Source organism: Drepanopeziza brunnea (genome assembly GCF_022702325.1).
Source record: "Drepanopeziza brunnea f. sp. 'multigermtubi' strain 214-2 chromosome Unknown ctg10, whole genome shotgun sequence".
Taxonomy (NCBI): Eukaryota; Fungi; Ascomycota; class Leotiomycetes; order Helotiales; family Drepanopezizaceae; genus Drepanopeziza; species Drepanopeziza brunnea.
In genome coordinates this window covers 1,915,714-1,928,455 of record NW_027094073.1, presented here as the reverse complement: position 1 = coordinate 1,928,455, position 12,742 = coordinate 1,915,714, and the positions used below count along the sequence as shown (strand labels likewise).

The 12,742-nt window shown below is 51.1% G+C and overlaps 2 protein-coding genes across 2 annotated transcripts; one reads left to right on the top strand and one right to left on the bottom strand.

The window, feature by feature from the left end:
• Nucleotides 1–3,644: 3,644 nt before the first annotated feature.
• L3040_006205 (uncharacterized protein) lies at nt 3,645–4,755 on the bottom strand (the record flags this gene model as incomplete). The annotated part of the gene is made up of 2 exons (XM_007288355.1): nt 3,645–4,156; nt 4,209–4,755. The coding sequence occupies 2 exons, from the start codon at nt 4,753–4,755 to the stop codon at nt 3,645–3,647; spliced, it is 1,059 nt and encodes a 352-aa protein (XP_007288417.1).
• Nucleotides 4,756–5,507: 752 nt separating this feature from the next.
• Nucleotides 5,508–6,699, top strand: L3040_006204 (uncharacterized protein; the record flags this gene model as incomplete). Its single annotated transcript, XM_066156884.1, has 2 exons — nt 5,508–5,967; nt 6,017–6,699. 2 exons carry the CDS (start codon nt 5,508–5,510, stop codon nt 6,697–6,699), a joined length of 1,143 nt encoding a protein of 380 aa, XP_066011335.1.
• Between the last annotated feature and the right edge of the window lie 6,043 nt (nt 6,700–12,742).

The window sequence follows — 12,742 nt, the reverse complement described above, 5'->3', positions numbered from 1 at the left end:
AGCGAGGCGAGGCGTGCGTATGCGTATGCGTATGCGTGTCTGAACTGAACTGAATCTGCGGCCTCTTTCCTGACTTACGGTACAGTACAGTAACCCACGTCGGGTTGGTTGATGGGTGGTGATGGACGGACAGAATATATATATACTATACGCGCTGTGCTTTATGATAGATAGAGATATATCTCTTTCTCTCTCTCTCTCCACACGAGCTCCTTCCGGGTTCTTGTCGACCCCAGAATCTGCCAGCGGTAGTCTGGGGCGGGCATATAGTAGTATCGCCAGAGCAAGCCTCTAGGGAGAGTGCCGCTATGAATAGCGTGGATACGGTTGGCGAGTTGTTGTTGGTAGGTGGTAGGTGGGGATGGGGTGGGTTTTCTTTTTGTTTTTCTTCTACTTTTTCTTTTTCTTTTTCTTTTTTCTTTCCTTCTGTTTTCTTTCGTCCAGACCAGACCTCCACCACAGCTGGAGACTTGCCGACTGCGGAAAGGGGGCGGGGGCGGATATATATTACAACAGAGAATCAAAAGGGAGGGCTTCTCTCTCTCAGCCCCCCCCCCCCTCTTTCCCACGCTCCTGGAATTCCAATGATCGGGGGACCGAAGCGCTCGACTCGCTGGGATACGTACGTACTGTATGCCGAGCAGAGCTCGTGGCTTACCGCGACGCCGATTCTCGAGACTGTGACGCCTCGAACGGTACAGCGTGCTCTCGCTTCTGGCTTCGGAATGGAGGACGTACGTAGCTGGAGCGGTAACAGTCACGGTCTCCCTTTCAAATTTGACCGACGGCCGACAAAGATTGCGAGATAGCATGTGCGTCCAGGCTCATCAGCAGCACCCGCTCTGCAGCTGCTTGATAGACAATCTGGTTTTTTTTTTTTTTTGTTTTTGTTTTTTTTGGACAATGCAGGGAAACCCTGTTCTGTGCTCTGCCGGATTCGCCCTGGGCACACCTGCCTTCCTCACTTTCCATTTCCGATGGGCATGGTTGGGATTACCTTCTGGCTAATGAACTCATTCGGGCCCCCTTACGCGCTTGGTCTTCTGCCATAAGTACAGTAGGTATATACAGAGGTACAGGGTTTGAGTATTTCTCTCCAGTCGAAGCTAGAGAGTAATGTAGAGCGTGGAAACGTCACGCTACCGATACGCGTCTATACGCAAGCCCGAACCTAACACGATAGTGAACATAATACGTAGTAGTTAATCTGGATCGAATCGTCTCGGAGCTTTAGAGAACAGCTTAGTAGCGCTCTATTATGCATTGGTTAACGCTTTGAAGCTTTCGAAGATACTTAGTAGTACTTGGCTATAGATATACTACGTAGCTATCATGGCTTTACGTTCTACGCCGTGCAGATTTCACCGATTTGAATCGCTTGAGCAAAAGTTTATCGAAGGATGTACGACTAAGAAAGCCCTGCAGATGCAAGCTACGTACCTTATTACCCAGTTATAGTACTACGTACGTAGTATATTGCCGTACCAAGGAAGCAAATCGCCCGCGTCGGATGATCGCATGCGACCATTCCGCCGATATACTACTACCTAGCTTCGTAGCTTCGTCCTCTGTCCGCCTAAGCCGGCTGAGCTCTTCTCCCCTTTTCCCCTCCGCGTTGCATTCGTTGTACCTATCGATGGACTAGTAGCGGATCGCAAACCGCTCAAGCCAAAGCCAAAGCCAAAGCCAAAGCCAAAGCCAATCAATCAATCGGCTTTACCTCTCTCACAGAAAAGGTTTCTCACACGCAAGCTACCTACCTACCTACCTCACCCACCTCACCCATCTACCTACCGGTACCTACCCTACGCTGCCGCCCTCAAGAAGCAGATAGTAGTATGAACGCCCGCACCCCCGACACCGGATCGCATACATACTACGTACGTAGTACCAACCAGCCAGGCTTCTTCTTCTATCGAACCCTCCTCCCCAATCCGTAAGTTAGGCAGGCACCCGTACCACCCATCCACCCACCCACCCACACTCCAAGCCCAAGTACTACGTACCTCACCTCATCGCCACCCCGTCCGCGAGAGCCGCCTCCCAAGTTCTCCATAAACCGGTCCTGCACCTTTAACCCCCCCTCCCTGGTTCCCCTCCCCTCCCTCCCCTCCCCCCGGGTATCAACCCTACGCCCGCGACGTGGTACTCCTCTACCCTACGCACAGCAGTGCGTTTCCCCCTCATACCGTAGCTACAGTACATACGTGACAGCCAGACAGACAGCCTGGACTCAAATCCCCAACCCCATCCATCTCCACAGGCGCCCCCTGTCGCACTTTATACTATCGCGTTCGTTCGTCTCCTGCCGCGCTTGCATGCACCCCCCCCCCCCCCCCCCCTCCTTCCCGCTGCTGCTGCTGCACGGATTCCGCATTCCAGCTGGGGAAAGAAAGAAAGAAAGGAAGAAAGAAAGAAGGAAAGAAAAGCGACAAAAGATAGTAGTACGCAGCTAATAAATCGAGCTCGCTGGGATCCCAAGCTTTCGTCGCCCCTGCTTCCCTTGAGGCTTGAGGGAGGGGGATCGGCCAGAGAGTCATCCCGTGGAAAGCTGTAGTAGGGAGGACCGGTGGTCTTCGGGTAGCCTGTGTGTGTGACTGATGCGACCGTGTTTGATTTCCTTTTCTTGTATTTTCTTCTATTTTCTTTTATTTTCTTTCCTTTTGTTTTGTTTTTTTTCCCGCCATCCATCTCCCGCGCCGAGTGCGCAGCGCAGCTTTTATTGATTTACCTACCGGTATTGACATACATACATTCATCCTCAAAGGGGTCTCGCTCGCTTAGCGCGTACGTACATACATACCGTACATACCCCTCCCCTCCCGTCCCCCTCCCCTCCGTCCCTCACCCTCACCCTCACCCTCACTATCACTATTAACCCACCCCACCCCATCCAACAGCACACCAAATCCCATACCACGACGCACTGTATATATATACATATATACATACCCGTCCCTCCGTCCTCCCCCCCCTCTCATCATAATCATCATCTCCATCCCATCAAGGCAGGTCCCGCAGCCGGTGTTGCAAAAAACCGACGACTCCCCTTCTGCTTCTGCTTGGTCTGGTCTGGTCTGGTTTGCTCGGGGTGGAGAACCCAAGGAAGAAAAGAGAGAGAGAGGGAGGGGATTTCATCGTCTCGATCAGAGGGTCGAGCGAGCAGCGGCGGCGGCTTTTGATGTAGCGTGAAAGAAAAGAAGAAGAGAAAAAAAAAATTGAAAAAAGGGGGGGAAGAAAAAATGAGATGATTAAATGTATCAATTAATATCAAAGTCAGACTGCGATGATCGACTGACTCTCGTTTTTATGACATGACATCTTTGAAGCACGTTATGAGAACGTCGGTTCAAGAGCGTAGTGTGTTCTTCGGAAGAAGTAACTACAGTACCGCGTGCAATGTAGATCAGAGGAAGCCGCCGCCGTGGCTGCTCGAGATAGCGACAAATATGCTGTGCAATTTCGATATAAGGATGTGTCAAGGTGGCTGATCGAGATAGAGGTAGAGGCGAGATGGAAGAGGAGCGTCTTGAGCGCAAATGCAATCATGGGATAAAAGATGCAATCATGGGATAAAAGAGAGAGAAAAAGGATCGACGCTCAATTGGTATTGAGACGCGCAACGTTATAGAAGGGAGACCTCATTAGTCGCTATCCAAAATTACAACCTCAGCCTCTGCCTCGCCCACACTCTCCACGCTCAACACATCCCCCGCGTTCACACCACTGATAAACGCTCCATCGCCCTCGCGCAACACGGCATCCTCGCGGCCATCGATCCTAATCTTCGAGCTGCCATTCTTCGTCATGGGCAGGTGGATATAGACGTTTCGTCCCTCCGTCTTGGCTACCGCGCCTGCGCCGATCGTCCACTGGAAGCGCTTATCGACCGGGATGATTCCGGCGCCCATCACCAAGTCCGCGTGGATGGGGATCGTATCTGGCAGCGTGGCTTCGGCGGCTTTCTCCTGTGCCGGCGTAGCGTCCTTGCCGCCGACGAGCGGGGACAGAATGGGGAGGAAGGCGAGGCGTTTGGCGTCCTCGCTAAAGGTCTTGGTGTGATACTTGGGGGTGAGGCCACGGGCCCAGGGGAGGGCCCAGATTTGGAGGAAGTGCACCTGCTTGTCGGATTCGTTTTGCTCGGAGTGAGCGATGCCTTGGCGAATCATGTGAGCAATTTGTTGGAGGGTTGGGGGAGGGGTACGAACCACTTCCACCGGTGGTAAACTGCACGTCTCCGCGCTTCATGCGGAAGAAATCGTCGCCTTGGCTTCCTTCGGCGCCCTTCTTGATCATGCTATCCCGGTGCGTGAGCTCGCCGCTGAGGATGTAGGAGAAGATCTCGGCGTCGCGGTGGGGATGCGTGGGAAAGCCTGTACCGGCATCGACGCGGTCTTCATTGAGGACCCGCAGACTGCCAAAGTTCTGGAATCGCGGATCGTAGTAGTTGGCGAAGCTGAAAGTGTGGTAGGAGTCTAGCCATCCATGATTTGCGTGTCCGCGGTCGCCAGACCGGCGGGGGACGATTTTGGCGTGGGAGAGGGCTTGAGACATGGTGGTCTTGACGGCGTTGAGCGCGCTCATAGAAGGTTCTTGAGGTATTGGTATTGGGGCAGTCGTTTCGAAAGCTTTGAGGGGAGTAGTAGGTATAGAGATGTAGTTTGCAAAGATGTGGAAGAGGTCGAGGAGCGGTTCACGATAGCAGATGCTGATGGATAGAACGAGAATGGAACTGGAGATGAAGAGAAGCTTCATTTATAGACAGATGAGGAGAGACGAGAACATAGGAGACGATGGGGAGAAGTGGGAGGAGGCGAGTATGAGAAATGGTTGTTTGTTACTTAAGCAATTGGTGATGCTTTGGCATGGCATGATTTGATTTGGTTTGATTTGATTTGTTGACATTTGCAGTGTCTATATGGGATTGGGATGGTAAGCTGGTGGAATGATTAGGTGATTGGGGACGAGTGAAAAATCCTTACCAAGCAGATGATTCAGCGTGGCGGGAGTCGGAGGTACTATGATCCTCGGCCTTAGGTCAGCCTCGCCCGGCAGATGTCTGGAGAACTACCAATTCCAGGTCAGGTGACAAAGCGGTTCGCTCAGCTGTTGCTTGCTTACATCTTGCCTCGCTTTCAATCAAAAGCGGCTGAATAATTTATTGAGCCTGCAAGTCTATGATTGTCTAGTCTGTCGGATTGATGTCCCAATGTGCTAGTAGTCACGTGATGCGAAAGGTACCCCGGATTCTCCATTATTGGCGTGAATCAGAAGCGGCCTAGCGCGGATTTGGGAACGTGGCTGGAACGGGGCTAACTTCCCCAGGCGGGTACTCGCCGCCGCTACAGATATATTATTACATCTTGCCTCGACCTCCAACTTTCAACAACTTCATCCAACCTCAACCTCAACCTCGCCGTCTCGAGACCTTCCCCTTCCTCTTCTCCCTTCCTCCATCCCCCCCCCCCGCTCCCCTGGTCTTCGTCCCCAGATCATCGAACTTAAGCATGTCGGACCCCGAACCCGCAAACGCAGCACATAAGGGTCCGCGCGCCCTTGGCGATCTGCCCGATGAACTACTCATACAAGTTATGAACCTCCTCCCCACACAGCACGATCTCGGCTCCGTGTGTCTGGTCTCCAGACGCATGAATTCCATCGCCGACCCCGTACTCTACAAGTCCATCCTCTTCGACAAGCCCAAGCACCATCTACTATTCTCCGAGTCGCTGGTCACGCGTCCCAGAAGGGGCTCCCTGATCCAGAATGTACGCGTCGATTTTGCCAGCGCCGAGATGAAAGATCTCCTGTGTTTGACGGACATGCCGCACCCCATCGATCGATTTTCTCATACCATCTCTACCATGTCGAATCTGGAGGATCTGGTCATCTCCGTGCCGGACAGCTTGTCGCATGGCATTGGAAATCTGTTCAACGGGCCATTTGATCTGGCGTGTCTGAAAACTTGCAAGTCCTCTTCCCGGCATTCCATGTCAACTGACTAACATAGAGTCAGGCTCCCTGTTCTACCAACGTGAGGACGGCGGTTATTGGGATCTTCAGGAGAACATCCACATCTTTGGCCATCCAACCCTCGAACACCTGACAATCCGCCACGCGAAGCTCGATGAGCGCGGTTTCGAGTCCCTGGAGAAACCGTGGTACACAGGTCTCAAGGCTTTGTTCCTCCTGGAATGCGACATCCACGATGACGCGCTTGCCGACCTGCTCGTTCTCCCGGAGGCGCTTGAGGAAATTACCATTACGCAGCTCGAGGATCCGGAACCAGCACTTGAGGAAAGCCCAGAGTACATGGAAGACTACATCCTCGCGTGTCGGTCGGCCCAGCACTCCCTTCAGCGAATTACCATCGACTTTCCTACCCTCGCTGCCAAGAACCCGTTGAAGCTGCGAGATTTCGAATTGCTGAAGGAGTTGAAGTTGAGGGATCACCAGCTGTTCGGAATGAAGACCCCAAGACTGTTTTCGGTAGCGCTGCCGCAGAACCTGGAGGTCTTGGAGTTTCTGAGCGAGGTGGGCACGGATGAGGAGGTGGCCGAGCTACTGTGCTACACGATCGAGAACAAGGCTATCCTCGCACGGAAATGGACGGATCTGGTTGTCGTGGAAGGCAAAGGCGTGCCGGACCGGATTAAGGAGGTTTGTGGACCTTTCGAGGAGTTCTTGCAGATGAAGTGAGGAGGACGCCCGAGCTGCTTCCGGTGATTACAACGCTCAGGGATGTCGGGAGAGACTTACGATCAACCTTTCCCTTACAGGATCCAGAATTAGACGATACTCCAGCGCGGTCATAGGTTGGGAGAGGGGACAGTAGACAATTGGGGCTTGCAGGCCGCCAATCACGATTGGCTATAGACAGACAGAAGACGAGACCACAGCTCCGAACAATGGCCCAGACATAGAACGGTCGCTCAGGATATGAAGAACTGGATTAGAAAGACGAAGTGGTTTTGTAAATATACATACAGCCCTACATATAGCCACGCGGCGGAATAAATCAGAAACAAAAGCAAGAAGAAGAAAAAAAAACACGCTATCTCTTCCTACTTACACATCGCCATCTTGGGTCGAAGTTGAGAAGACAATAAGGCACAGGACCTTTCTACTCTCTCATCTTGGCCGAGGTCCGAGAATTTGCCCATCGAGGTATAATCGATGTACTGATTGTAACTTTTTTCTCCTTGTCCCCTCAACGCTCCTCAAGGCTTCTTTAGCGTTGCATGCATGAGGTATGTATGTATATAGATCGATAGTTCGATCGTTCGATAAAGCGAAGTAGTACGTACGTACGTACCTCCGTATAATCCATCTATCACGCTGATTCCTTCTGCATGCTTGCCTGCTAGCTAGCTAGCTATCAGTCAATCAATATGCTATCGAGGAGGCTATGCGGAGGAGGTTTTACGCTACGTTGTATAGGTGGGTGGGTGGGTAGGTGGGTAGGTGGGTACGTAGGTGGGTACTTGGTTGGTTGTTTTCCGGCCTAGAACAGTTGGTTTGTGTGTGTGTGTGTGTGTGTGTTTTGATAGCCAATTCTGATTTTTGATTCTGATTTGGATTTGGATTTGGATTTGGATTAGTATCATCTGTTGTTAAGTTTTTGGGATTAGGGGGTTAGGGCATTAGGGGTTAAGGGTGAAGTTGGGGCTAGTCACTCGGAGCTCAGATTATAGAGGGAGGTCTAAGGGGCGGAGGAGTGGAGAGATATATTTGTCTGTTTGTTGGTTTTGTTGGTTTGGGGGGGGGGAGGGGCGGTAGCTTTGCTCGCTGGCTTGCTTGCTAGGCTTCTTGGATCTGGGAGATGTTGCTTGTTTGCTTGCTTGCTTGCTTGCTTGGGCGTGAGAAACGGCAGGCCGTCTCTTCTCAGTTGGTACTTACTGCATTGCTTATATTCCGTCCGTCTGTCTCTCCTGTGATGGCTTTGCGTGTTCGTACGATCTACCTATCTACCTCGATCAGAGTTCTTGCGTATCAGCTAGGTAGTTAGGTAGGTACATAGGTAGGTAAATATACATACATGCCAGCTAGCGCCAACCCTCCCCTCCCCCTTCGCCTCTTCACCCTCCTAAATTTTTCAATTTCAATCTCACGGTACTAAATCAATCAAGAGAAAGAGTAATGCAAGAAACAGATAGATAGAGAGAGAGAGAGAGAGAGAGAGAGAGAGAGAGAGAGAGAGAGAGAGAGAGAGAGAGAGAGAGAGAGAGAGAGAGAGAGAGAGAGAGAGAGAGAGAGAGAGAGAGATTATATTTCAACCTCTCAGAGATTCTTTGCATTCCTCCCACCAATGTTTCTTTCGCTCGTAGGTGTACGAGACGGAAAGGGAAAGCAGACGGACGGACCTCTAGCTAAGTAAGGCTATTACTAGTCGTAATAGTGCTTTTGCGTTATATTTTCAGAGGAGAAAATAGAGGCAAGGGGAGAGCCAGTCGATGGTTGGGTGGTTGGTTGGTAGCTAAGTGTAAACAGGGTATGTCGTCGTTGGCGCAAGCCCTTCCTTGCTCTGGCGAAGGAAAGGGAGGGAAAAGAAAGGACTCCCCTTCCCGAGAATGCTAGCGAAATCGAAAGAGCAGGCCAGATGGAGGGATTGTGAATGGAAGATTGTGAGTTGGAGAGTCTGAAAAATATGAAGAGAGAAGAGAGAGAGGAGAGAGAGAGAGAGAAGGGGGGGGGCGGATGGGAGATAGAGAGCAATCAAGCAATCAAACAATCAATCAACTAAGCAATCAATCTAGCCAACTCCCGTTTGCAAAAATAGACAATCAGAAAGTGACGCGACAAAGAGACAAAATATCCAGGGGGTCAATAGAAAGAAGAGAGAGACAGTGTGTGGGTGTATGTGTGTGTGTGTGTGTGTGCAAACAATTCCCCATTGGCAAAAAAACAACTGTATGTACTATGTGATCTGATTAAAACCCAAGCCAGACAAGCAGAGGTCATCAATCCATCTATCATCAGCCAGAAAAGAGACGAGAGGCAAACCCATCCACCTATCCACCCATCCATCCCAACGTATTCCACAATCCCCCACCTCCGGTATGATGCATCTCCTCTCGCTCAAGCAGATCATGTCCTCTTTATTTCCCAGAGAAGCGTCATGTTCTGTTTGCATGCTAGGGTTGGGACGGGGACTACAAGACGGAGAAGTCGTAGACGGACAGAATCGCAGCTGTGTAAGAAGGAAGGAAAAGGGTTCGTGATATTTTCATCGTAGCACAGAGAGTTGGAGATCCTAACGGGCAGAAGAAGAGTAGGTGGGCGGGGGATCCTGCAAGCGGCCACTGATGCATGGAGGCGTACATTGCGGCTGAGACAGTTTTGACGCAGGACGCAGCTTGCTCGCTTGCTCGCTCGGTTAGCAGCCGCGAGTAGGTCCGGAAATAACAAGGCCATGGTTTGAAGGGAAGAAGAAACGCAATTGTTCGCTGAACTTAGCAGTATTCGTACAAGGAAGGTGTCTGTGTATATTGAGCCTGAGATGTTTGTTTGGTTGGCGGTTTGCGGGTTGCGGGTTGGGGTTTGGGATGCAGTTGTTGGCAAGAGGTGAGAGCTGCTGCTGCTGTTGTCAGTCTGTGTGTATTCACATTGGGTTGCAAGATAACTAGGAGATGTTGAGCAGAGATTTTTGAGCAGATTTGGATGGTCTGATCTGTACCTTCTGTCGCTTTTCACGACCCCCCTTGGGGTGAGAGCAGCTGGCTCATTACCAATAGATATCCGAGATGGATAGGAAGGAGCGAATTTGGGATGAAGGAGCGATCATATCGTGTATAAAGATAGGACAGGAAGGACAATTTGAAAAAGAGATACTGACTTACAATTCGGAGTACAGGTCAGCTACGAACAACTCAAACCAGGGAGACAAGCCAGCAAAAGCGAGCAACGAGAACACCCCATCAGACCTTGTTGGTGCATGGGCGGCAGGTCTTCAATCTGCAGTATTTGCACTCGAAGATGTACCAGTGGGGTCCTGTATGGCACATCGCGCAGGTCCATTGGATCAGGGTCGACTCGGACTTGAGGAGGTTGAAGCTGTGGTGGCAGTAGTTGGGGACGGACATGGTGTCGGCTTGCGTGTCGGTGAGTTTGGTTATGGAGGTGGAGGTTTCTACGAGAATAGTTAATACAAGTACCCAGGAGGAGGGAGAGAAGGGGGAGTAGGGGTGGAGAATGTGTATACCTCGTAGAAGTAGGCGCAAGAAAACGATGCAGGGTCGAGATCGAAGTTGTTTGTTGGTTGGAAAGAGCAAAACGATCTAGGTCGCGAAAGAGCTTCCCTTAAGTAGCTAGATTCCCTCGCTTTTCAATCTAAGGTCGGTCTGCTGATACGCTAGCTGGGCTCCGGTGCCAGATCAAGGGTGAATGGAAAGCGAGTAGGAAAATTATGTTTGTTACTCGGTATTTCCCAAATCCCAGACTCAGTGGGCGACGAACACACTTTAAATCAGCAGCAGAAATCCCAAAATGCAAAAAAAAATACCGATTATCCCTCGTCCAATCTGCTCTCTGGTCATCTAAGAACGATGTCCCAGGGTCACAGATCGAGATCTAGTTTGCGTGTAGATGCCGCGAGCAAAGGATAGAAACATCACAAGCAAGCAAACTCCGTTCAGCAATCACGGAATGACACACAGGCTCCAAACCGCCTTCTCTTCTTCGTCTCCTAACTCCTCCCGCCGTTCCAGAAGAACGAGCGGAGGTGGCGGATGCCGCGTGTACGGCGGCTTTTGCGTCGGGGAGCAATATGTACGTACGGTTGAATGTTTTTAGAACAAGAATATGGACTGATCATAGATATGTACGGAGCCAAAGCATGCAACCGGAGAGCTGATCAAACTGTATATACTGGATTGGGGTTTGCCACATGAGAAAACAGATGGGGAAGCGACCTGACGGCGAGCAGTGTCAAAGGAGGTTGAAGCTGGCGCCGCCAGAAGAGAGACAAAGTGTTCTGTAAAGAGGGTCTTGCAAGGAAGAGATTCCCGGATGGAGGGAAGCAAGGCGGATGGAGAAGAGAAAGGTAGAGCTCTGTAGTTGCGACGGCTCTCCCGCCCTCGCGGAGGTCGATCGATGGTGGATACTAGTGTGGATACGGATCTGTAGCTATTAGTTTTACTGCCGGGTGGGTATACATGGTCCTACGCGGCGTTTAATGCGACAGAAGCCATGGTCACGTCACGACGATGAGAGAGGAAGAGGAAGAGTACGAGGACGAGGAAAGGTAAAAATTGGGAAAAAGGCAAGGAGGAAGCAGATGGAAAATGAAAGTAGCAGATATTGCAGCTGGGTATGGATCGGAACTTCCTGGCAGGTGGCGAGGAGGGCCGTATCGAGGTACCAGATATAGTTCATCCCAGGTTTATGTTGTTATGTCGGTAGCGAGAGAAGAAACAAGACGTCCGACAGGGGCGGCCCCGTGGACAAGGCGAACATCGACGTCTCAAAGTACTTCTAGAAGCAGACGTCACTTTCTTACGTACTGTAGGAGACCAGGGCATCTCAAAACTTGGCCGCTTCGAAATTTCCTGATATATATACTTCTCCTGTATCCTCCATGCCAACGCCCCAACGCCCCACGCACCAGAGTGAAAGTTGTGCCGATCGATGCCTCTCTGTATTCGCAGCAGCTCGGAGAATTCGATGCCACCACTACTGCCAAATAACCTTTGGTGCTGTACGGCGGTGGCTGTTGGGCTTGGGCTTTGGGCTTGGGCCAGACAACTTACGTGTCTTGTCCGACTGCGAATTATTGGCGTTGGTCGGCGTGTTACGATGTGCCTGGCCCTCATTCCATGATGTCGCGGATATCGAGAAGTAAGTAAATAATAGGAAGCGGACTCGTCGGAGTCGTCAAATCCGGTCTCGCCTCCACGAATCTCTTGTCCTCGGCACTTCGCAATGCATTGGGGTCCGAATGACAAGGCCCAATCCCAGACCCTAATAACTTACGATTCCGAACGGTGCGCCGGCTGACCGCTACCAACAACATGTAGAGTACTAATATATACTATATATATATACATACACTCCCCTCTGGTGAGCTGGGCTCGAGAGACATTTGATAGCCGCAGCTGTGATGGTTGTTTACATTTAAAATCCATAAGCGGGACACGAATATGCAACCAATCTGGGGGCACAGGAGCAGATACAGCAACAGCGAAGATCGAGTCAGCTCTGTCGAGCGAGTCAGCTGTATAATCCCAGACTCATCGTCATGATTGGGATGTGTAGAAAGTGGCACCGTATCGGCGATTTGAGTAGGGGCTGTGCACATTAGCTTTTGTGGCGCCTGCTGTCAAATCCGTATAGAGACGTTGACCGTTGACCGGGGTCTTGTTCGGATATCATATCACTGTATCAGAAACTCCTGGCCAAAGACGACGGACAAGTAGAATGAATGCCTTGCTATTGCCACTATTTGTTTGAAGTTGGGTATATCGCGTATCCTCCGTCATCCTCCCCCTCTCAGCACTGTATCTCTTCCACAATTCCACAGCAGAACGTGCGTATATCGAATAACACCCGCTCCGTAGTACTTGCTGATGGTCGGTCTTCTATCTGACTTTCGTTTACTCACAGGTGGGACTCTTCCGTCTAGAAGGACAGGGGTTTCCTTCGTTCCCAGCAACCCAGGGCGTAGGTTGTCGGTAGTGGGTACCACCCGCATCACGCATCACGGAGCAACTTCCCGAAATGGGAAGGGAGAGCGGCTTGGGCTTGA